Genomic DNA, 18,501 nt, shown 5'->3' with positions numbered 1-18,501 from the left:
TGACCTGTCTGGTTTTTTTATAAATATATAAAAATACATTAACTCTGACCTGGTATGGCTGTGTTGTCTGGTTTTTGCTGATAGAAGAGTAATTTCTAATCCTTTTGATTTGCTTCCTTGTTTTATGGGTTTCCAGAAGTTTGAGTTTTGTGTGCAAAATCAAAGCTATTTTATATGCCAGTATAAGTTACTGATTATTCCACTGATTTTGATAAAAGGATGATTACTGTAAAGCAAGAAAATAAACTAGCTGAAAAATACAACTTACTGGAGCACGCAGTCTGCAAGATTTCACTTACAACATAATTTGTGGGAAGAGGAAGGGTTGAGAGGGGAGAAGTTTTAAGATCTCAGCGGCTGTTTTAAAGGGCTGTCAGGGAAGTTAACAGCAGGAATCATGCAGGTGTTAAGGCTCTTATTCTACATACGCATGCTGGAATCAACAGGATGGCTCAGGAGATTTTTCTTTAGAAGCGACTGTTGAATACAGCTGCACTGGCTGGGTCACTGACTAAAGGTATCCTTCATCATGCATGATGGCTTTTAAGCACAGATATCTTCTCCCAGCAACACATGTTGTGAAAAACATTCTTAAGTGGTTTTGGGGTGCTGTGTCCAGAAATGGGGAGAAGAAACCTCAACCGATGCACGTTAATATAGAATTCCTTGTTGGGCTTCACGCGCCGTAGTTCCCAGAGCACTGGCTTGCTGCGTGTGTGAGCTGTGGTGATGCACGTATGTCACTTTGTGCTTTGCAGCCTGATCAGTGCATGCTCAGGAAAGGTTTTTTTGTCCTCAACTTGGCTCATGCAGTTTGTCCCTTGAGCCTGCTTGGGAGATACGCCTGCAAACCTGGCCTGGTTACAGAGGTGTTTGCAAAAAGTCTGTCCCAGTTGCATGCTCATGAACACAGAGGTACAGTCTTAAATGGCTACTTCTTGACTAACCTTTGGTGACACGTCTTAACCTGGGCAGAAAATTTCCATGAGAGTAGGGTCTTACCTGTCTGAAGGGTCACCAAAATTTAGCTATTCTTTTGTGTAGCCCCTAAATATTTCCAGGGCAACTTTATGTGCACCAGGTCAAATGTCCTATAGCATCTAGAACAAAACTATAAGTATTGAGGTTGAGATGATCTGAGGAAACCTGTAATATTTCCACGCTCTTTCTCTGCATTTGGATCCATCTTTGCCAAGCCTTCAGGCTGTTTGACTGAGCTATCAGCATGCATACGTTTGTATCCTCATCGTTAAAACAATCTCACTTGCTTTGCTGTTGTTTTTAACACTACCCCAGCCCTGGCCTCTGAAGCTTTTTGAAAATAACATTTACAATAATATTTTTAACAGTTCCGTAGTATACAAAACTCTAGTGCCCTGGCAGGACTCCCGGAAACTTGCTGAAAGTTAATGTGGTCAACTCTTAAAAAGGAGAGATTTTTTCCGCTTGACTCTTGCTTGTTAAACTCTCGGAGCCCAACATGTTGTTCCCTGCTGCTTGAAAAAACAAGGAAAGTCCCAATTTTAGCAATGCTAGTTTGAGTAGCTTTCTAGCTGAGCCACGGGAGCAACTGTGGCTTATTATTAATTTTTTTTTATATACAGTGGTGTGTTCCTACACTTCAAACCGAAGTGTTAAGTGGTGCTCAGGGAGGAATAAGTAGGTGCTGCTTTACCTGGAAGCCTGGGGGTGATAAACTGCAGAGGGAGATGTCACCTGCAGTAGTGGCAAGACATCCTGACTTGGAGGCTGTGTTTTACATTGGATGCTCAGCCTCTGTGGGGTAAGAACAGCCCTTTTTAGGCTAAGAGATACTGTAAATCCCATTTCAAATCAATGGTAGGCTGCTGGAGACTCCAGCTCTCAGTGCTGGACTGCACTCTTCAAGCTCTCCTAACTCTCATCCTACATCCTGCTTCCCAGTAAGTTTCTTCCAGTCACTTTTTTGTCTTACATCACATCCAGGGAAAAATTGCTCTCTTCCATCCTCTCTTCCCCTGCTTTGCTTTTGCCACTTAGATGCACAGAGGCTAGAGTTCATGTCTAGCTGGGAGGTACGTTGCTGTTGTTTCCCCTGAATACAGTCTTGCTTAATCCCTTCCCAGCCGGGAGTATGGGGTGAAAAGGGAAGAGCTGGGATTAATTTTTAAAGTGGATTAATAACCTTGCATATAGTTCTTGTGTGGATACTCATACTCTGTGCTCACGTAGCCATAATGATGTTGAGCTGCTTTGGCTGTGGAATTGAGTTCAGCTCAGTCAAATCACAGCTGCTTTTATTCTAGATGAGAGCATCTATGCTGGGCTTTCCTGCAGGTTAAGTAACCTCCAGCAGTTTCCTGAGCAGGCAGGAGCAGCCAGTCTCTTGTGTGCAAGACACAAACCTGGGACAGGAGTCCTGCATCACCCCAGCGTCCCCAGGAGCCGACACTTTGCTGGACTCTTATTTTCGTTGCTTGGTAGGAGGCGTTTGTGCACAGCGAGGTTACCAGGGCACTAGTTTGTAAATGATGATGATGATTTACAGTAGATTTACAGCGTAGGCTAGTTCTGCCAGCTGTGGGAGCGGCGCAGTGTGAAGCGGGAGCCCTGTTTCAGATGCTCACTGGTTTGTGTTGTAAACTACCACCGCTTGAAGGCTGTGATCAGGGCGAAGAGGGATGCTGCTTTGAAGTACATCAGAGCAGAAAAAAGATTTTTCCTTTTATCACCCCCCTGTTGTTTTTTCCCTTTTCCCCCCGGTTTTCTAAGGGAAATAATAAAAGAGCAGAATTTGTACTAGAAACAGGAATTTGTCCTTCTGTAACAGGAAGCTGCTGGTATGTATTTTGGGGAAGCCACGGAAATTGCCGGTGTTTGCCGCTCAGTTTGAAGGCTTGTCGTCCTCGGGATTGAAGAGATCTGCTAAAATAGAAAACCATTTTTTCTCTCGTGTATCTGTGGAGACTTCCTGCGCTGTGTGCAGGGGCTGGTTTGCTCACGAGAGCTGGGCAGCGGGGTCTCAGGGCCTTGCTATGGCAGAGGTGATGGAGAAGAGCACAAGGCAGGGCTCTGCCGATGGAAAGGTCACCTGTTTTTCCAGGGTTCATTTGCACGGTTCCTGTAGGTGCATGCTTTTGTAACTAGATATGGATTGCAAAGGTCTGGAAGGTGTCCAAAGAAAGCCGTTAGAAAAGTCTGTTACACTGATGGGAGAGTTAACCCGGGCTAGCCCAGGAATTTAGGGTTAATCCAGGCTATCTGCAGGTGGCCCTTCGTGCAAGCTCTGCACGCAGCTTAATTGCTGGAACTGTCGCATCAGTTTTGAAAGCAAAAGCAGTGAAGATCTGGGCTGTTTCCTGCTCTTGTTACAATCAGATGGAATTTTTACACTACTTCTTGGTGTTTTTCTCTCTCTTGATCCACTTTTGCACAGGCTGACCGGTTCCTTCTCAAGATAGGACTTTAAACCTTTCCAAGCCTGTTAGTTACTTCCTTGCCTCTTTTGTCTTGAAAATGGACAGAGCAGAGTCCCTGGCGGCCCTGGGCTCTTAAGCTAAATGGTGCTGTCCTGAAAGGAAGCTGCAGCAGCAAAAGGAACAACGCACTTCGGGGCACATGTATGTCTCCGCCTCTGCTGGTTTCTTATCGCTTTCCCTTCCTGCTCGTCTCTAGCAAAATAGGCTGGATAAATATCCTCCTGCTTACCAGCACCAAGGCGCCGGAGTTCAGAAAATCATTTTAATCCCTGCTTGTGATCGTTCCTGGTTCACTGCAGATATATTTTTTTTTTTCAATTGTGTTTAAATTGATTTGACTGAGCTGGGAGACTTTCAAAGTGCCTTTTTCTACTGCTTCTGCCCAACTGGTGATGCGTAACATGGCAGAACTCATGTCTGTGGCCCAGCACACACAGCTCTTGTTGACTTTGGGGCAATGTTGCCTGCAGGGACTGCAGAACAGGAATGCCTTACTTTCTCTGTGCAAGTCAGATGAAGTACTTGAGATGTCTTTCCATTTACTTGTGCTATCACATGGGTTTATGGCCAAGAAATGCCCATCCTGAGGTGGGTTATGCCTTTGTTCGGTCTAAAATGGGGTTTTCCACTAGTGAGAAGTACTGATTCCAGCAGGCTCAGGTTTATACTCTGTTTCTGGTGAGCAAAAAAACCCATCCCTTTGCTGAGCATGGAGCTTTGGCTAAATGCAGCATGCCAGGTTACTGTATCTGCATTGGTTTTGGGCAAATTAGCCATGAGTAGCACTTGGCAACAGGCAGGGACTCTGGAAGGGCTGTAGGGGCACAGCCTGCCAGGAGGGATGTATGGGCCATATGTTGCTGCTGAGAACTGCCTAGACTCAGTTTTTTTTTTTCCCATGCTGTCAGAAGAAGGCTGATCCAGCCTTGAGGAACCTTTGCTGGAATTTGGAAAGCCTAAATTTAGGTTTCTGCTTTGATACAGGCTGCCTCTGGGACTGACTTTCTATGCCCCACTGTCACTGTTCCCTAAATGAGTGTTGTTTCATAGGGATGCTGCAAAATGTGATGTGTTAAAGATGATATTGCTTTAAGGTTACACTAAAAAATGTAAAAATGCAATAAAGGTGTAACATATTAAATATGGTCTGCTCTGAACAAAAGGAGACCTGTGGACAAGTATAAGGTGGTTGCTCCAAGATTTTAAAACCAAAAAAGGTCCAGGTTTGTAGTGTGTTACCTCTGGGGTGTGCAAAGGAGGGCAGGCTCCTGGTCTCCATTACTAATAAATTGTTCTCCTCTTTTGTCCAGCCCAGGTGATGGTGGGAAAATGCTTTGTGAAGGGTGGTCCTGTTTAGCCTCTGTTGACATGTCAAAATTCATCTGTAAACTCTGTATGTTTGTTATTACAGGGTGGATGCTTGAGAGTGGAGGATCAGGTACAAGTATCTGGGACCGGTGGAATGGAGGCCTGATGTAGATGGAAAGATGGGTAAGAACTGGATTCCCCTGAAGCAATTAATTTTTTGCAGCCTACTAATTTTGATTGGGGTTACCAAGCATGACAACAGTGTGGGAGACATTGCCAAGACAATCTGGCTGAATATTACATTGTTCTCTAATTTTTTTTTGCCTTCAAGTGGTGTCAAAATCGGACAAATTCTCTTCTTGCCATCAGTGTGATCTGGTGGGTCGTATCCTAGGTGCAGCCTCTTTCCCAGTCTGCCTTGTATTTCTGGGCAGAGCATCTTAATTCCCTGTATCTCTTCCCCCAAGGAAGCTTCTGTTTCAAACGGATCCTGAGTATACTGCTTTTCTAATCAGTGACCTGGATTACTTGCACCTTCACCGAATTCCACTGGAATAGTTGTATATCAGATGCTCTGTGGTGCTGAGGGAGACCTTGGGTTTTTTACATGGAAATTATTTGTAGCTCTGGAGGTACATAATGATCTTATCTCTGCCGCTAAAGAAAACTTATGTCAGAAATCAGGGCCACTTGGAAGTGCTGGACTCTCTGTTTTAGCACATGAATAACCACATCTGCGGTGGTGGCTCACGTGAGCAGGAGATGAGTATGAGAGCCCCAGCCTCCCTCAGCTTTTCATGCCATTGGCCATCAAATTTATCTCATTACTCTTGCAAAATCACACCTTACTTGCTGGAAAACGTCTGTGATCTGCTACTATGCTTATAAGCTGTCATACAGGTGGGAAACAGCTGGAGGCATTGCCTGGTGTCTTCCTATCCCTGCTAAAGGGCTTCACAGGAGACACATGCCTTACCGACAGCAGCAGTGCTGGGTTTGGGATTCAGCCAGCACTTCATGCATTTATGAGCCTGGCGAAGTGTGAGAAAGCTCTCTGCAGAATGAACATTTGACCACAAAAAAAATTCCAAAGTGGTCTACAAGCCATTTTGCTAGCCAGTTCATAGAATCATTAAGGTTGGAAAAGATCTCTAGCATCATCAAGTACAACCGTCGACCCAATACCACCATGTCTCCTAAACCGTGCCCTGAAGTGTCATGTCTACACATTTTTTAAATACCCCCAGGGATGGTGACTCCCCCACCTCTCTGGGCAGCCTGTTCCAGTGCCTGACTACTCTTTCAATGAAGACATTTTTCCTAATATCCAATCTAAACCTCCTCTGATGCAGCGTGAGGCCATTTCCTCTTGTCCTATCGCTAGTAAATTGGGAGAAGAGACCAACCCCCACCTCACTACAACCTCCTCCTTTCAGGTAATTGTGGAGAGCGATAAGGTCCCCCCTCAGCCTTCTCTTCTCCAGACTAAACCCCTCCAGCTCCTGCAGCTGGTCCTCATAAGGCTTGCACTCCACATCCTTCACCGGCTTTGTTGCCCTTCTCTGGACACGCTCCAGCACCTCAAGGTCCTTCTTGTCCCGAGGGGCCCAAACCTGAGCCCAGGATTTGAGGTGTGGCCTCACCAGTGCCGAGCACAGGTGCCCCATCCCTGCCCGGCTCCTGCTGGCCACACCAGTGCTGACACAAGCCCGGGGGCTGGTGGCCTCCTTGGCCACCTGGGCACTGCTGGCTCATGCCCAGCCGGCTGTCAGCCAGCACCCCCAGGGCCTTCTCCGCCAGGCACTTTCCAGCCCCTCTGCCCCAAGCCTGTAGCATTGCCTGTGGTTGGTGTGACCCAAGTGCAGGACCCAGCACTTGGCCTTGTTAAACCTCATACAGTTGGCCTCAGCCCATCGATCCAGCCTGTCCAGATCCCTCTGCAGAGCCTTCCTGCCCTCAACAGTCCCACCTGACTTGGTGTCACCTGCAAACTTACTGAGGGTGTACTCAATCCCCTCATGCAGATCACTGATAAAGATATTAAACAAGACTGGTCTCAAAACAGCCCTGGGGAACCCCACTCATGACTGGTTGCCAACTGGATTCAGCTCCGTTCACCACAACTCTCTGAGCTCAGCCATCCAGCCAGTTTTTACCCAGTAAAGAGTATACCTGTCTACCAGCTTCTATAGGAGAGTGCCTTGGGAGACAGTGTCAAACTGTTGGGCAACTGTAGGAGTTTCTGTTTCTGCTCCTTTCCTTAATTCTGCTGAAAAGAGAAAGCTCAGCAGATTGAAGAATAAGGCCTGGTTCTACCTCACATGGCTGTCAGTGCTCAATTAACACATGGAGCTAATTGAGCTTGGGTTGCCCTGCCTCCTTCACCAGAAGAGGGAGGTTATGAAGGAGCCTAAATTCATCTCCTGAAATGGCTTCCTGACCTGGTGACCCAAGAAAGGGGAAGAGATCTCAGAGGAGTCCTGGTTGAAGCTGAGCACTTCACTTTTACATTTGCAGCATTTATACAGGTTCACCTAAAACTTTTCAGAGCTGGTTGAAATGGTGCTTAAAAAGAAAAACAAGGAGGTCAGTGGAATACCAGTAAATTTAGGGATTATCCTTGCAAACCTGGTAGAAAAGTGATTCAGAGTTTGATAGTGGTTTGAATTTGAAAAATGAAAGATGTGAAGCCACTGTCACACCTTAACTGTATGTACTCTCCCATGGAGAAAGGAGAAAAGCAGTGTTACCCCATCCTGGCTTTACCTCTCTTGTTTTGCTCTTTCTCTGTTACCTAGAAGAGAGCTTTTGTCGGGAGAGGACTAATTTAAAGCCAAGCAAAAAAAAAAAAAAAAAGGAATTAAGGAATTAAAAGTCCAGACCTGCTTCTTCAATATAAAGGATGACAAATTCTGATTTTTAAATCCCTGGTGAAAAACCCCAAGCTTTTTTAGAGACATTTTCACTTTGAAGGAGAAAGCCCCTCCTTTGTCAATGCAATATTTTATTTTTTTGTTTTAAGAAGGAAAGATCAGGCTCACTCTGAGCACCAGTAGGGAATGAGTTGCTGACTCCAGTCCAGTTCTCAGCAGACGGTCAATTTGACTTTGTTTACAGAGAGCGCAGCTGATATAAACAGCTCAAGGTGCCTTCAACCTGCCAGCTGTGGGCATAATACAGATGTGCTGGGGAAGAGCACCCTTTTGCAAGTGCAGGGTCCTGCCCCTGGGGAGGAACAACCCCCCGCACCAGCACAGGCTGGGGGGGACCTGCTGGAAGGCGGCTTTGCTGAGAAGGCCCTGGGGGTGCTGGGGGGCAGCAAGGTGACCCTGAGCCAGCACCGGGCCCTTGGGGCCAAGGGGGCCAGCGGTGCCCTGGGGGGCATGAAAAGGTGTGTGGCCAGCAGGGCGAGGGAGGTTCTCCTCCCCCTCTGCTCTGCCCCAGTGAGGCCACATCTGGAGTGCTGCGGCCAGTTCTGGGCCCCCCAGTTTAAGAAAGACAGGGAACTGCTTGAGCAAGTTCAGCGGAGAACTATGAAGGTGATATGGGGACTGGAGCATCTCCCTTGTGAGGAAAGGCTGAGGGACCTGGGTTTGTTCAGCCTGGAGAAGAGAAGGCTGAGGGGGGATCTCACCAATGCTTATAAATATCTGAAGGGAGGGTGTCAGGAGGATGGGACTGGACTCTTTCTAGTGGTGCCCAACGCCAGGCCAAGGGGCCACGGGCACAAGTTGGAACACGGGAAGTTCCACCTGAACATGAGGACAAACCCCTTCCCTGTGCGGGTGCCAGAGCAGGGGCACAGGCTGCCCAGAGAGGCTGTGGGGTCCCTTCCCTGGAGACATTCACCCCCCGCCTGGACGTGGTCCTGTGCCCCCTGCTCTGGGTGTGCCTGCTCAAGCAGTGGTGATCTCCAGAGGTCCCTTCCAACCCCCACAACTGATTCTGTGATTCTGTGACTGTTTTTTGGGAAGGCGAGCTGAATTGGTAGGAGTCTTGTGCAGATTTGCAGTTCTGCCTACACTTGTGTGTGGGTGGAAGGTGCTGTGCATGTCGCCTTCCCAAATGTTATTGCATGGAGCATTGCTATAGCTCGTTGCTAACATAGCATCCGTGCCTGTGTAAGGACTGGTTAGATCTGCCGGGCTGCATTCAGAAGGGATCATGGTGTGGTCCTGAGTCTGGTCTCTAGCTTGACTGTTGGGGCAATATGGATGAAGTGATGTGTATTTTGATGAGTGTTACTGAGCGGTGTTTGTTAGTTAAAGGATCATTGCAACACCTTTGCTGATGCACAGAAAATAAGGCTAAATTTTGGGGTTTTATTACCTTTACTTCCTCCCCTCCTTTTATATCTGTGTTTGTTTATGCATTGAGATGGCAGATAGTTTTCAAGGGAAGAGAAGGGAATTTGTAGTCATGTCATTGATTCCCTTCTGGTAGACCATAGAGGAGGTCCGTTGGATGAAGTGATCTCTGAAGGTCCATTCCAGGTCTACCATTCTTCCTAGGATTCTATTTATAGCCTACATAGTGTCTAGGCTCAGCACAGGACTGTTCACCCCTTGACACGTTCTAGGGAAGCTGTGTGACCTGGTGTGCAGACCACAAGGTGGGAAGTGGGGACTTCTGGCATCTCTGTGGGCTGCTCCTCCTACATAGCAGTTTGGTTGTGTCATATGGTGCAGCGGTGCTTGGACTAGCCCTCTGCAGCTGTGGATCCTGCACTGCAGGTAGGTTGCTCTGCTGTTGCAGGTCTAAGACAGTGTCCCTACATGTGCCAGCTTGGGGCCAGCCTAAGCAGAAGTCCTTGGCGCTGGGTGGTCTTATGACATATATATGCGGTCATGACCATGTCACTTGACACTTATTCTCTTAGTGCTCTCTGTGAGGGACCTGGACATCAATCTGCAGGATAGATGAAAGGGCTTAATTTCAGAGAGAAGAGCAACTGGATATAACATAGGATCTCAGGACAGAATTGTTTTGGTTTTGCTTCACGCTTCGGTCTTCAATAAATCACTTGGGCTCCCATTTAATGTTGTCCTGGAACAGTGTACTCTATATGTGTAATGGTTGTGTTTGTACTGAAGCATTTGACTCTTTCTTTGTATGGAAAAGGAAGGTGGTGAGAACAGTGGGATGGTGTGTTAGGTGGAAATGGCGTTGGAAGGACTTGGTGATTTCTAGAGGGAGAGATGTGGCCTCACTGTAGGTGTTCAGTCACTGCTTCAGAAGCTGACCACATGCTTACTAAGTGGGTCAGGTCTTGCTCGTGGAGGTGAAGTGGGGTAAGAGGACTGAGCATGGGTCTGAGGGAGACATCTTCGGGAAGGCTGGTCCCCAATGCACCTTGCTGAGCACTGACTGATCATCCAAAATGGTACTGGAACCTGAAGTGGTTATCTGCTGTCAGCTGGGAACTGTAATTCCTGACAGTTGGAAGAATAATGAACTCATTTTTAACACAGTTGTTGGGTTGCCATTCTTCTTCATCCTCAATGAGTCCAAGTGACCTGTGCCTCTTATATTGGTTTTCTCAGCCTCAATGATGGGAAAAAAATTGGAGCAGAGAACGTGTCCTAAAGCAGCATGTCACACCTCTCACTCCTGGCACAGAGCAATTGCTCCAACTCACAGTCCATTTCCATCTGCCCCCTCTCCACGAGGGTCCAAGACCTCTTTATAATTTGATCAAAATGTAGCTGTGCACCTGCAAGTGCATATGACACTTGTAAAGGTGCCCACGTCTCCAATACAGCACATTGGAAGGACCGTGGTCAATGGTGGTGAAAAATTGCTGTGTTTAAATACGACACCAAGGTAAAAGTAATACTAAAAACCTGCAGAAGTTTGTTTAAAAAGCACCAGCATGTTTATTGTCTAACTTTTTTTCTTTTTTTTTTTTACAAATATGATTTAAATATTCTTAATTCTGGTTATGAAATGCTCTGTGTGTGTTTTCTGATGATTAAAACCTCCAGGAATGCTTATCTAGTCTGTTCAGCGTATGTATGTATAACTCAAAAGTTTAGGTCTTTAGTACTTTTCTGGAGCAAGTGGGACCTTTGCTTCAGCAGGAGGGTAATCTGAGGTGTGGGACATGGGCGGATGATGCTTATTTACAGCATTGCCTCGACAGAGCAGGTGTGTTTGGAGAACACAACTGCAGGCTGGGCTCGCAGAAGGCACGGCAGCTTGCTGAAGGAGGAGGGGGGCCTCTTTGCACAGCCATGGTCTGGCCATTTAACCCAATTCAGTGGTTTTTGCGGGGCTGCTGAGACAGAGAGAACTCCCCCAGTCAGTGGGGAGAGAACAGATCCACTCTCCCTATCCGCCATGCAAGCAGGCGTTGATGTCTCAGCTCTCTCACAGCTTGTTTTCCTTGTTCCTCCATCTAAGGCAATGATTTTGCTGTTCACTTGCTCCTTGTATGCTGAGAGCTATTTTTTAAAAAGTTCAGGTTGAATTGCAGCAGTTTATCTTATGATAAGGCACTTCAGGCTTTCTAGCTCAGGTTTTGTTATTTTTGAGAGGTGTCCGTGTCTCCTCCTCCCTTTCCTGGCACCCTGCCCATTGCACCCAGGGCTCCTGCTCAGGGTCATGCCAGGTGGTTTGAGCACCTGGGGAATGCGGGACCGGACCTGCATCCCTGAATTTGGGACATTGCAGCTGTGGCTGCAGCAACAGATTAGGAGTTCACAGGCTCTGGGCTGTGGCTTTGAGCATTGGAAGTAGCTGGGCTGGGAGGCAGAAAGAGGTCTTTATGAGCCCACAAATAACCTTCAAAGGTATCGGAGGCAGTCAGGGGAAATAACTTGCCAGCTATGTTTCTGGCTGGGTAAACATTTTTCTCCTGTCAAGTGTGCTCAAGAGGGGTACAGACTGGGGGGAGAAGTAATATCTTTTATTAGACCAAACTGATAGAGGTGGAAAAAAATAGGCTGCCTTTTAGGTGCATAAACCCTTCTTCAGAAGGAGCAAATTTTAAGCTTAGCAGGAAAACAGGCTGGAAAAATTGCTCCAAGTTTGATTTAATTATGTTAATCCATTAAAGGAAAAGGTAGCTAGTGTCTGTGGATCAAAAGGCAGGGCTAGCAAAAAAGCTGTGCAAGTTTGTTGTGGGATGAAAGGAACCAGTACCGGCTACCTTTGAAGTGGTGAGGAGTTTTGCAGGCAAATGCTGTGGGAGGAGAAGCATCGTGCCATGAAACCAAACAGCCCTTTTTTTTTTTTTTTTTTTTTTTTTTTGTAATAATGCGCAGAGGAGCTATGGGTATACAGAATTTTCTTAAATGTGGTTAATTTTGCTTTTTAAGGGTCTAGCCCCTGCTTGCAGCTCTCCTAGACTAACTTTAATCTGCAAAAGCAAATGAGAAACAATGGGTTTGTCCAAGAGGCAGAGATTTAGCATGGCTTATCTTGCAGCACTCTGTGCTTTTATAGGAAAGCCCTGACACTCACTGCTGTATTCCTCTCTCTGCCTCCCGTCTTCCCCAGGGCTGCAAGTGGGAGCCGCCCTGTACAGGAGCCAGTTCAGGGCTGGGAAGCCTCTGACAGCTGGAACGGTCAAGGCTGGGTTAAGTTTCTCTTTGGTGCTCTGTAGGGTAAATGCATGCTCTCTGGCTAACAGAGACTTGCTTATTTAATCTTTCCTGTGCTTTAGATCTCTTCATAAGCATCAGTAGCAGGGGACAGAGGTGTGCTCTTGTCATTCCCTGCACACCTCAAATGGGTTTGCAAACACGGTCTGTGTTATGGTCCCTGCTTCACAGCCAAGTTTAGAGGCGCTCAGAGGCAAAGCAGCTCACGCAGTTAGACCTGTGGTGGCCAACTAAATGTGTCATGGCCCATGCTTTGGTACTATATATGTGGGTATGGCCACATTCCTCCACCAAAATGGGGTGGCCTCGTCTTCTCCCCTTATAGGGAGCAGCCCAGGGGGCAGGGAAGCTGGCTGGGGGTCCGTGAGGTGGCATGGATGAAGCAGGCATCAAGCTGGCAATTAGCTATGGAAGGTCACAGGGCAGGGCTTGGGTGCTGGTGTTGCCTAGTTGACTAAATATAAAAATAGTCTAAGGAGCGCAGAGCTCGTCAGAACTCCTCTCGTGGGTTCCAGCCCTGCGTGGTGTACTCGGTGCTGGGGACAGATTCAGGGCTAGGTGCCATGCTGCCACCCTTTTGGCAGCAAAATGATGCCTGCTGGGGGCTGGACAACAGTTGGAGGGGCGATTTCTAAGTTGGGTGGTGGGTATGACTAGCACACCAGGGACCCCGGTCTGTCCCCCACGGCCTGGGGACGTGGCTGGGCCTGTGCACCCTGCTGCAGCCGGGGGTGGCATGCCAGGGTGTGGGGTCAGTCAGCAAGTGCTGGAGAAGCACTGAAACCCTTTAAATCGCTAGAAACCATTGTGTTTTTCATTATTGAACCATCACATCTCCAGCTCCAGGATCCAAGTCACTGGCTGGATATGAGGGGCAGCAGCTGTTTTCTCCAACTCTGCCCTTTTCAGCAAATCTTCCCCCCATACCCCCCCCCCACCCCCAATGCCACCCAATTTTAACCCAGGTGTTTGCCCCATTAGCTGAGGAGCGTTGAAGGGTGTGGGGTGCCATGGCTGAACCCCCACAGGTTGTTCCAGGGCCCTGCGCGCTGCACTGCTGGACGGAGGCGGCTGTGAGAAGGCGGGAAGCGGCCGGGTTTTGTGCCCGAGCCTGTATCTGAAAGCCGCAGAATAAACCCCACACAGGCAAAGATTTTTGCCCATCCTCGGGCACAAGTATCGAGCTCAGATACCCACCACAGTTCAGCCTCCAAGCAGCTCTCCTCACCTTGTAATGCCAGAGAGTTTACATGCCCTCATCCCCGAGCTGCTGTGCCCTAACCAAATCTGGCTGTTGGGATGTCGCACGGGCTGTAACTGGGGGGGAAATGGCTTCTTAGCTGAGCTTCGCTGCCCTCTGTGTGTGGGACGTGTGGTGGTGAGAGTGCACGGGGACAGGGCCGTGGAGGAGGACGGTGCATTGCAGAGCACGGAAAAATCTCTGTCGGTGGCTCTGATCCTGTGGAATTTTACCGCGCACGGCGCTGTCAGAGGGGTGGCTATTTTGGGAGCAGAGCGTTGTAATGAACCGCAGACGTAACCCTACTTTCCCTCCCTGCTGAGCTAAACCAAACACCTCTTGGATCCTGAGTTCTTTTCCATTGCAAAAGTCCCTGGTAAATCTCTGGGACAAGGGTCTGTCGGTATCGTGCCATAGCTCTTTGTGTTCATCAGGAGAAATTTCGTGTATGATTTGTGGATTGGCCACTGAAACTTTTACGTAAGTGATAAAACTTGCCATTCAGTGCCTTCGAAAGGTTTGGGTTTTGGTGTTGCAAGATCCTGATCACTCAGTGTTTTAAGGGCATCATTCTCGCCTTTCCTTAACTGGGGTGAATTCCTGGTAGTGTTGCCATAGCTTTTGGTTTTCCCTGGGGAAATTTAGAGGGTAGTTGAATTTCTTTGTTATCGCTGTACATTATGATATAACCTATTTATTTGCTAGTTTATTCTCTTTTGCTGTTTTCTCAATGCTCTTACTGACATGTTAAGAGCCCGATCACTTAACATTACATTGGAGGTGTTTGTTTATTTATGTACATGATTATTTTGGAGACTGGTTGGGTCCTGTCATTGTGGTGATAAGAATTATTTGTATATGTGCTATAGTTTTACTAATTATAATTTAAAAAAAAGAATTGGTTTAGCTTTTTTGAACAGATTTTTGCCTTCCCCTCAAGCCCATTCCTGAGCACTAGTTTCTGTCCCCTTTTGCAAGGGGATGTAAAGGGAAGGGTTGGTTTTGATCTAAACAGGGTCTTTGATCTGTTGACTATGCAATTTTGCCAACAGTTATGAGTCACCTGAGGGATAGCATGGAGTAGAGGGGGAATAGGAGGCAGGAACTCTCAAAATGAGCTTTACCCCTGAAAAAAGGGTCTGTGAGATCATATAACTGTACCCTAAAACCACAGGTGTCCATCATGCCAAATGGTCAGTAAAACATGTAGCTGTCAAAAGCCTCTGATGGGTTGATTTTGTTTCTTTTCACAAAGCAGTTCCTGGTTGTGCTATAAAAGCAAAATTCAAAATCCAAAATGATGTCATTTATGGAGAGCAAAGGTTTACTATCGATTTCCCAGGTGAAGTTTTAATAATCTTCTATATATACTTATTAGAAGGTGCACCCTTTAGTATCATAACTCCTTGATAAGGAGAAACGTGCTTTCAAGAAACCCCAGCACCTCACAGCATTAGTTAGCTATGTGAGTTTGTGCGTCCCAAGCTTAATATGTCAGTGAGCAAACTCTTGCCAAGAAATCCTGCATATCAGAAGGGTCTTTCCTCACTTCCTCCTGTATAATTGCTCTGCGTGACCTGCGGAGCTGTGCCCTGCCCTCGAGTCATACACAGGGGTGACCTTGCCATCCCTTGGGTGGGGTTGCAGGAGGGTGAACGACAGCAGGATCCAGCTGCCGGTGAGCCTTTGCTGACTTGCAAAAGGAACGTGCTTCACTGGTATGTCTGCTGCAGTGCACAGGAATCTGGACTGAGGGAGGGTAATTGGATAATTTTTTCTCTTTATCAGATACTGAACAGTGTTCCAGACAGTGGCAAAATGATTTGTGCATGTGGGTTTAATTTACATGAAGGTTTAGCTGCATCTCTGTCACTAGATGGACGAATGCAGCAATGTAGGTCATTCACGGACAGCCCTTCTAAGGGGGGTGAGTTACAAAACAGTATTTGTAGCTGCCTGTTGCAGTGTATGGGTCTCTTTTTCACTTGCTATGGGGCTTTTGTTATGGTCCAAGTCAGACTCTTGAGCTTAAGCTTCTAGCTCGCTGGTCTCCTTCCTAGTATTGACTAGGACAGTCACTGTCACACTGTTTACTTACTAATTGATCCCTTCTGCTATTTAGAATCATAGAATCATTTAGGCTGGAAAAGACCCTTAAGATCATTGGGTCCGTGCTGTCTTGGTACCTCTGCCTCTGGTATTTTGTGCATGGCCTGAGTCCTGGTGGCAGTACATGTCTATTGACGGTGTTTGCAGGTACTGATGAAACCCAAAAGTCCTGAGTTTCTCTTCATCTCCAAGCTTTTCTTCCCCCTGGCTTTTGGAGAAAAGGCAGCATTTGTCTTCACAAGCAAGTTCTTTGATTCCTGCTTTCACATAGGTTAGTGTTGCCTAGTTCCCTGGACCAGGAAAGCAAACCCAGGGCTGGTATGACATGGACCTGCTAACGAAGGCAGCGGGCAGTCCAGGCTGCTGTTGGTCCAGTGGACCGAAACTTTCACTGTAACGTGTGGGCCAAGTTTGGTGTTACCCCATGCTCACACTGCAAATAGAAATGAAGAGGTGTTGTGGCCCCTGTACATTCTATGCTACTGGAGGTTTGCTCTGCGCTTCATAAAGAAAAAAAAAAAAACTGGAAAGAGCTTGGGAATGAATTAAGGATTACTCTAATGAAAAAAAGCTATGTGTTTCCATTGAAGAGTTAAAATGGGATGAGATAGCAGCCTGTGAATACCTGCAGAAGATGGGGGGAAGGATTCTGTTAATAGAGGGGCCTCTAAGGTACAGGATATCAAGATCTAATGAGTAGCATGCGAAGTGATCTATACTCAAACTGGAATTTAGAGAGATATTTGTAACAGAGAGATTATTGGAATAAGTGCGTGAGCTCTTTGAACTGAGGCTTCCTGAATGGCTTTCTGAAAGAGACTGTTTTGGGTGACTCCAGGTCAAGATTGTGATGTAAAGGCTGCTAAATTAATTTCTGTGGCCTTTGAATACAGCCAGGAAGGCTAGATCAAGTTAAATCCTTTCTGAATTTAAGCTCCATTAACGTATTTAGCTCTGGTTGCAGACTTGTGTAGTATTGAGCAAGACTTTTGTCTGTCTCAGATTCCTGTCCATCAAATGAGGCATAAAAACCAGCTCATCTCTCTTTCCGTGTGACAGTTTAGCTGAAAGTCCGTCAGGACAGGGACTGCCCTTTGCAGGTACTGAGTCATGCTCAGATAGTGAGTCTTGGATTTCAGTCGAGGTTCTTGTTGGTAAATGATAAAAGTTGTATACTAGTTAAGTTTAAAAAAAAAAATTTTCCAAAAACAGAGAGAATGAAAAGCTGATGTGCTTTGTAGGCCAAAGTTAAGATTGTTAGTGTCGTAGTCATGGTTCCATATTTCTTTTCACTATGTTTTATTACAGAATCACAGAATCAGTTGTGGGGGTTGGAAGGGACCTCTGGAGATCACCTCATCCAACCCCACTGCTTGAGCAGGCACCCCCAGAGCAGGGGCACAGGGCCGCGTCCAGGCGGGGGGTGAATGTCTCCAGGGAAGGGACCCCACAGCCTCCCTGGGCAGCCTGTGCCCCTGCTCTGGCACCCGCACAGGGAAGGGGTTTGTCCTCATGTTCAGGTGGAACTTCCCGTGTTCCAGCTTGTGCCCGTGGCCCCTTGGCCTGGCGTTGGGCACCGCTGGAAAGAATCTGGCCCTATCCTCTTGACACCCACCCTTCAGATATTTGTAAGTATTGATGAAATCCCCCCTCAGCCTTCTCTTCGCTAGGCTGAACAAACCCAGGTCCCTCAGCCTCTCCTCACAAGGGAGATGCTCCAGTACCCTGAACATCTTGGTAGCTCAATTACTTTTCAATATTTTTCTTTTCCGCTATATCTTTGAAGTCTTGCCTTTTGAAAGGGCTTTTACTGAAGGCAACAATGTTTCTGTGAGGCTTCCCATCCTCTACTCGTCCCCTCTCAGCCTTCACAGAACTCTTCCCTCTGCCGGGGGATATCCCCAGCAGTTTTGTCACCTTCCAGCGAGGTGGATGCTAGCAATGGTGGGTGCTGCTGGAATTTACACAGGCACAATGGCTGAACTGGGCTATCAACATTACAGCTGCAAAAAGCACAGTGGGATCTTCAGTGACCACAAGCAGTCACGTCTGTGGTTTTACGTTGGATCCAAGCGGAAGTGTATATGACACCGTGCGGCCCCTCGGCTACATGCTCCAGCCTTGCTCAGTCATGACTCAGAGGACAATATTCTTCCCTTCTGCAACGCCCAGGATTTTTCCCCGACTTTTCCCAGCCCCAGCTCTGCCTGGTGTGTGAGAGGCTGAAATCAGAGCTTGCCATGTTTTACAAGACTGTTTTACTTCTGCAGGCTTTTCTGTGTGCTTCATCCAGCTGGTGCTTTTTTTTGCAGTGTTGATGGAAGCAGCTTCATGGAACTACCGTAAGCTGCCTCTTAGTAATGACCTATTAGTGAAGCCAACAATAACAGCACTGTCTAGACCATCTGAACACAGCTAAATTATTCCTTTGTCCCTTCTTCATTTACTTTCTCTCTCTCTCCTGACTGTTGAATTGTTTTGGGTGGTCTGTGTTGACCTTCAGGCTCCCTATTTCTCCCTTGCCTTTTTTTCTTCTCATTCAGCAGCGAGCCTGCTGTACTAAGACTGAAACTCCAAGTTCCTCTCTCCTGCACACACACTAGAACCAAAGCCATGTAACAGCACGGGAAACATGTATCTGAAGGGCAGAATGATGTGTCATCTTGCGGCTTTTTGATTTCACTTCGTAGTTGATTTCACTAAGTGCCGAATGCCTTAGATTCGCAGTGGTAGTGCCTGGGACCTGTGAGTTTTAACATCTTGCAGAACTGAAACTTGATGA

The 18,501-nt window shown here is 47.1% G+C and overlaps 1 protein-coding gene across 2 annotated transcripts in view; it reads left to right on the top strand.

Moving 5' to 3' along the window:
* Positions 1-18,501, top strand: part of LOC142052346 (mitogen-activated protein kinase kinase kinase 3-like) — an 85,327-nt gene that overhangs the window by 18,009 nt on the left and 48,817 nt on the right. For both annotated transcript variants that reach the window (XM_075082240.1, XM_075082239.1), the window contains exon 2: positions 4,870-4,949. In XM_075082240.1, coding sequence (XP_074938341.1) covers positions 4,946-4,949 — 4 coding nt within the window. In that variant the 5' untranslated portion in view covers positions 4,870-4,945. The remainder of the gene's footprint in view (positions 1-4,869; positions 4,950-18,501) is intronic.

Source organism: Phalacrocorax aristotelis, chromosome 2 (genome assembly GCF_949628215.1).
Source record: "Phalacrocorax aristotelis chromosome 2, bGulAri2.1, whole genome shotgun sequence".
NCBI lineage: Eukaryota > Metazoa > Chordata > Aves > Suliformes > Phalacrocoracidae > Phalacrocorax > Phalacrocorax aristotelis.
The sequence above is the reverse complement of the archived record's forward strand: the minus strand, read 5'-3'. Positions and strand labels throughout refer to the sequence as shown.